Raw genomic sequence first — 6,000 nt, 5'->3', positions numbered from 1 at the left:
AGGAGCCACCCTAATGATGCAAGCAACGTGGATTAAGGATCTGGTCTCTACTCCACTTTTTGGCAGAAGAATCACTTAATTGGCAATGACAACGGCAAAACAAAACACAATTCAGAGAAAGCAGTAAAATATATAAAAAGAGCTAAAATGCTGCTTAAGATTTCCCTGACCAACAACGGCAACCGTTTTAGAACCGACTGGAAGAGATCTAATACTGGAAATACATACACTGGAAACGACTTCTTGTGTTCCCTATGTCTGGGGCCCTTTTCTTTGCTAGACTTCAGATCTCTGATCCGAGCCATCCCTCTTAGCTCATGTCCTCCAGTAGCCTTCAGAGTTTCCACCGAGCCGTCCTTTCTCAATTTCTCCCTCCAGGTTTCCCTTCCCCAACTTCCCCTCCTGCATCGGACTCTCCCTTAGCCTTCCTTTCTCCCTCCTGTCTTCCTCCCCCGGCGGTCTCAATTCTCTCTCCCTCCCCTTTCCGTGTCCCTCACGGCAGTCTCCTTTTATTTCCTTACTTCGGTGACCGCCCCCCACCCCACTTCCATCCCCACTCCACTCGCCACCCCACTCCCCACCCCACTCCCCACAGCCTCCCTCCGCTGCTCAGCCGTTGGAGAGGGCGTGGCCCCGCGAGTAACAGGTCTCCCGCCCCACACTCCGCGGGCCCGCGCGCAGACAAAGACATTCCACAGCTCCCGCCCCCTCCACGCACTAGGCCAGAAGAGGGAGGAGACACGTGTCCCGCTAGCGCCGAGTCACGTGGAAAAGGAAACGAACGGAGCCTGCGGCCTCCCGCGCATGCGCGTCAAGCTCTGGCCTGGCGGGCGCGGAGGGAAAGCCAGAGTCAGGAGGCGACTTCTTCGGACGCCGCGGCGGTGCGCAGGCGCCGTGGCCGGACTGGGGACTTTGTTCTCCGCGGAGAAACCCAAGGGCGGTGCCGGTGACTGGCTGCGCACGCGCGCCGCCTCATTTCCGGTGTTCTCTCTCGCTGGGTCGCTCGGGTCGGCTTCGGTCGCTACTGCTCCCGCTCTCCCACCCCCGCCAACCGCCGCTTGGGCCTCCGTCGCTGCCGCGTCGCTCTCTCGCTCCTTGGTTTCGCACATCCTCCCCGATGCAGCGCCGGGACGACCCCGCCGCGCGCATGAGCCGGTCCTCGGGCCGCAGCGGCTCCATGGACCCCTCCGGTGCCCACCCCTCGGTGCGTCAGACGCCGTCTCGGCAGCCGCCGCTGCCTCACCGGTCCCGGGGAGGCGGAGGAGGGTCCCGCGGGGGCGCCCGGGCCTCGCCCGCTACGCAGCCGCCACCGCTGCTGCCGCCCTCGGCCACGGGTCCCGACGCGACAGTGGGCGGGCCAGCGCCGACCCCGCTGCTGCCCCCCTCGGCCACAGCCTCGGTGAAGATGGAGCCGGAGAACAAGTACCTGCCAGAACTCATGGCCGAGAAGGACTCGCTCGACCCGTCCTTCACTCACGCCATGCAGCTGCTGACGGCAGGTAAGGGGGCCTCCTGGGTCCCTCGGCCATCCTGGGGCATGAGTGGCCCTGGCTTTGTTCCTCTCGCTTCCCGCCCCCTCGGGACCGAGGCAGTCGGGAGCTCCGGTGTCATCCTCATCTTTGGGAGCCTGGATTCCACATTCCCACCTCAACCCGGAGTGCGTGGGAGAATTTCTAGGCTGCAGTGGAGGCCCAAAGGCGACTTTGCGATCTCCTAGCGCTAACGTCTTGATGGATGGTGCTGAGCTCCCCGCCCCTTTCCCGACTCTTCCCTCCTCCCTCCTCTTGCGGCTGCTGGGCGCACAGATTCTTCCAGAAATTAACCTGTATTTCCCCCTTTCCCGAAGGGAAACCCTTTTTGATCGCGGGTGGCGATGAGCGCCTCGTCCGAGGTGTAGGAAGTGAAGACAGCCGGAGCGGGGAGGGACCGTGGGAGGAAGGGCCGAGGTGAGGTGGGGTGAGGCTGGAATACCCTGTCCAGCGCCTCGCTGTCGCTGGGGCCGAGCCGGACTTAGCGGTAACCGCAGCTTAAGTTGCTGGGAGGAAGGAGCGATTTATGGGATCGGAACTTGAGGTTTCCGAATCAGATTTCCGACTAAGGCTGATAAAGTAAGAATTGCTACTGAGCCTGAAGGTTGTCCTCTTTCATTTTACACCGTGTGTTCACTATCATGGAAGAAGGAGTGAAATAACCCTAGAGACAGTGAAATGGGACGATAGGGTCTCCCGCGTAGTTCACATAACGTTTCCCAGCGAGATGGACAGAAATTGAGAGAAGTGGCATGATGCTTGTACTGAAAGACTTAGTCTTTTTGTTGCTGTTTTTTTTACGTTTTTGATTCAGTAGTGAAATAAATCAGAAATGAGAGTCTTTGTTCTGTAGATTAGCGCTCTTTTCTTGATCAGCACTAGCCAATCACCTAATCGCTCTGATTTTTCCCTAAAGCTGTGTGACCTTCGCTTCAAGTTAAAACATTATTTTAATAAATATTTCTTATGATACCTAAATTTTAGTAAGCAAGTAAAAATTGACATCCTTCAACACTGAATGAGTAGTTGGACTCTTTGGGAAGGTTAATATAATGGGCAGTTCATTATGAAAATATTATCTCCCTCTCTTTGTTCTCTGTCTCCCAACACTGTAAGGTAAGGGATCTTTACCAGTGTGGTGTTCATCTTTTATATGCTTTCTTAAGATAACTGTCAAAAACTATTGATCCTTAAAAGTTACTTAGAATTTTCAGCCTTCCCTCACTGCTTAACTAAGAGAGGAGTGCTCTTTATTTTTAACCTGGGCTTTCTGGATGTATTTTTTTTTTAAACCCAACTGAAATTGGAGAAGTGTGGTTGAGGTAATGTTGGTTTGGGATGTATGAATTCTTTCTAGCATGGGTAAGTGTTAGTATATGTTGAGCCTGGCTTTTAAGGTATTTCTGAATTATCTTGCGAGGGGATTGCAGTGAAGTCGCAACCCATTGTGAGGAAGTGAGACTTTGAGAAGATAGAATAGTAGTATTTAAGCTCTGGTAAGATCACATGGAAGGGGCGGGCGCGGTGGCTCATGCCTGTAATCCCAGCACTTTGGGAGGCCCAGACGGGCGGATCACGAGGCCAGGAGTTCGAAACCAGCCTGACCAACATGGTGAAACCCCCGTCTGTACTAAAAATACAAAATTAGCCTGGCGTGGTGGCGCATGCCTGTAATCCCAGCTACTTTGGAGGCTGAGGCAGGAGAATCGCTTGAACCTGGGAATCGAAGGTTGCAGGGAGCCCAGATTGCGCCATTGCACTCCAGTCTGGACAACAAGAGCTAAACTCCATCGCAAAAAAGGAGAGGAAAAAAGAACACATGGAAGAAAAATATAGCTAAGACTTCATGTTTGAGGTCTGAGCACTTTACATTAAATATTTAACCTATGAAATGAGAACTTTTATTATCCTCATTTTTACAGATGAGGAAACCAAGGCACCCAGAGATTAATAATTTGCCTAAGGTAACAAAATTAGTAAGCAGCATAACCAGGGTTTTTAGTCAGTCTACACACCTTCCCCGTTCCCTCACTGTAGTGCCTGCTGCAAATTGTACTTTAAAAGTAAGCTATAATTGGACAAAATATTAAAATCTAGCTGGGGTGATAGGTGACCCAAAAAAAAAGTGTATTTGAAAGTATAAAAAAAAAAAAAGACAAAACTTTGAGGGATGTAGATTTTGAATATAGACTTCTGTGTTAAGCAGATTGATATTCAGCAGCGAGGACAGTCGAATGTATTTGCAGACATAAAGATTCAGTCATCCATCTTTGTTTTCTGGAAGAGAAATAATTTACCTTATTGTGTTAATGTATTTATATACTAAGTAAAATGCTGTTATATATGTCAGTGTTCTTTTTCTTTTCTTTTTTTTTTTTTGAGACGGAGTTTCGCTCTTGTTGCCCAGGCTGGAGTGCAGTGGCGCAATCTCGGCTCACCGCAACCTCTGCCTCCCAGGTTCAAGCGATTCTCCTACCTCAGCCTCCCTAGTAGCTGGGATTACAGGCATGTGCCACCACACCCGGCTAATTTTGTATTTTTAGCAGGACGGGGTTTCTCCATGTTGGTCAGGCTGGTCTCAAACTCCCGACTTCAGGTGATCCGCCCATCTGGGCCTCCCAAAGTGCTGGGATTACAGGCATGAGCCACTGCGCCCGGCCTCTTTTTCTACTTTCTACAACTAGTAAAATATAAGTTAGTATAAGTGACTCAAGAATAAAACATTTTGAATAGATTAGCAATCTGCAAAAGATCTTGGAGGGATAATCAAAAATCCATCCTTCAGAAGGATGGAAAAAGTGGAAAACATTTTACAAAGTCTGTTGAAACTTCAAAATAGTTAATTCCTTTATTTACAATATTCTCTAGAAATACATTAAGACCTTCCCAGTTCATTCCACAGGGCTAGCAAAACCTGCTATTAAAACTGGAAAATAAGGGCCGGGCCAGTGGCTCACGCCTGTAATCCCAGCACTTTGGGAGGCTGAGGTGGGGAAATCACGAGGTCAGGAGTTCAAGACCAGCCTGGTCAACTTGGTGAAACCCCTTCTTTACTAAAAATACAAAAAATTTCCCCGGGCGTGGTAGTGGGTGCCTGTAATCCTAGCTACTTCGGAGGCTGAGGCAGGAGAATCATTTGAACTCAGTAGGCAGAGGTTGCAGTGAGCCCAGATCGCACCACTGCACTCCAGCCTGGGCAAAAGAGCGAGACTCTGTCTGAAAAAAAAAACAAAACCGAGAACACCTTTCCTAGGAATGTGCTCAAAGAAACTTATACATGAGTACTTGATTCATAAAATGGTGTGCCTTGTTCACAAAATGTTGCAACTTGTGTCACCATTCATTGGCTAATGTGATAGATTTACAACAGAAAATATTTGGCTGGGCACAGTTTCTCATGCCTGTAATCCCAGCATTTTGGGAGGCCTAGGCGGGTGGATTACCTGAGGTCAGGAGTTCGAGACCAGCCTGACCAACATGGTGAAACCCTGTCTTTACAAAAAATACAAAAATTAGCTGGGTGTGGTGGCAGGTGCCTGTAATCCTGGCTACTTGGGAGACTGAGGCAGGAGAATCGCTGGAGGCAGAGGTTGCAGTGAGCTGAGATATAGCCAACAAGTGAAACTCAATCTCAAAAAAAAAAAAAGAGAAAAGAAAAAGAAAAGAAAGTATTTGTACAGCAGTGAAAATGGATGAACTACAGGCAACAACATGGAGAAATCTCCAAAATCTAATGTTATATGAAGAAAGTACATCCCATAAGACTACATATGGTATAATACTATTTCTGTAAAACAAAGCCTAGTAAGATTAAGCAGAATATCATTAAGTATACATTTGTCTGTGATAATGCAGTTTTGTTTTTGTTTTTGTTTTTGAGACGGAGTCTTGCTCTGTCACTCAGACTGGAGTGCAGTGGCGCTATCTCGGCTCACTGCAACCTCCACCTTTCGGTTTCAAGCAATTCTGCCTCAGCCTCCCGAGTAGCTGGGATTACAGGCGCCCGCCACCATGCCCGGCTGCTTTCTGTATTTTTAGTAGAGATGGGGTTTCACCATGTTGGCCAAGCTGGTCTCGAATTCCTGACCTGGTGATCCTCCCGCTTTGGCCTCCCACTGTACTAACACTCAGACTACCCGTGTTACAGGTGTGAGCCACCACGCCCAGACCAATGCAGGTTTTGTTTGTTTGTTTGTTTGTTTGTCTTTAACGAAACTAAATGTGCTTATTGGCTGGGTCTGGTGGCTCATGCCTGTAATCCCAGGACTTTGGGAGGCCAAGGTGAGAGGATTGCTTGAGTCCCAGTGAGAGCTTGTCTCTACAGAAAATTTAAAAATTAGCTGAGAATGGCGGCACACACCCGTAGTCCCAGCTATTCGGTAGTCTGAGGCAGAAGGATCGCTTGAACCCAGGAGATTGGTCTTAGACTGAGGTGGAAGAATTGCTTGAACCCAGGAGGTCGAGGCTGCCT

At 49.4% G+C, this 6,000-nt stretch overlaps 1 protein-coding gene across 4 annotated transcripts in view; it reads left to right on the top strand.

Moving 5' to 3' along the window:
* Positions 1 to 907: 907 nt before the first annotated feature.
* Positions 908 to 6,000, top strand: part of LOC105494624 (KH RNA binding domain containing, signal transduction associated 1) — a 47,363-nt gene continuing 42,270 nt past the window's right edge. For all 4 annotated transcript variants that reach the window (XR_011623688.1, XR_011623686.1, XR_011623683.1 and 1 more), the window contains exon 1: positions 908 to 1,499. Coding sequence is in view for 1 of the 4 variants with exons in the window: in XM_071096952.1 (XP_070953053.1) it covers positions 1,118 to 1,499 (382 nt within the window). In the remaining 3 variants the exon portion in view is untranslated. The remainder of the gene's footprint in view (positions 1,500 to 6,000) is intronic.

This window comes from Macaca nemestrina, chromosome 1, assembly GCF_043159975.1.
Source record: "Macaca nemestrina isolate mMacNem1 chromosome 1, mMacNem.hap1, whole genome shotgun sequence".
Classification (NCBI taxonomy): Eukaryota; Metazoa; Chordata; class Mammalia; order Primates; family Cercopithecidae; genus Macaca; species Macaca nemestrina.
The sequence above is the reverse complement of the archived record's forward strand: the minus strand, read 5'-3'. Positions and strand labels throughout refer to the sequence as shown.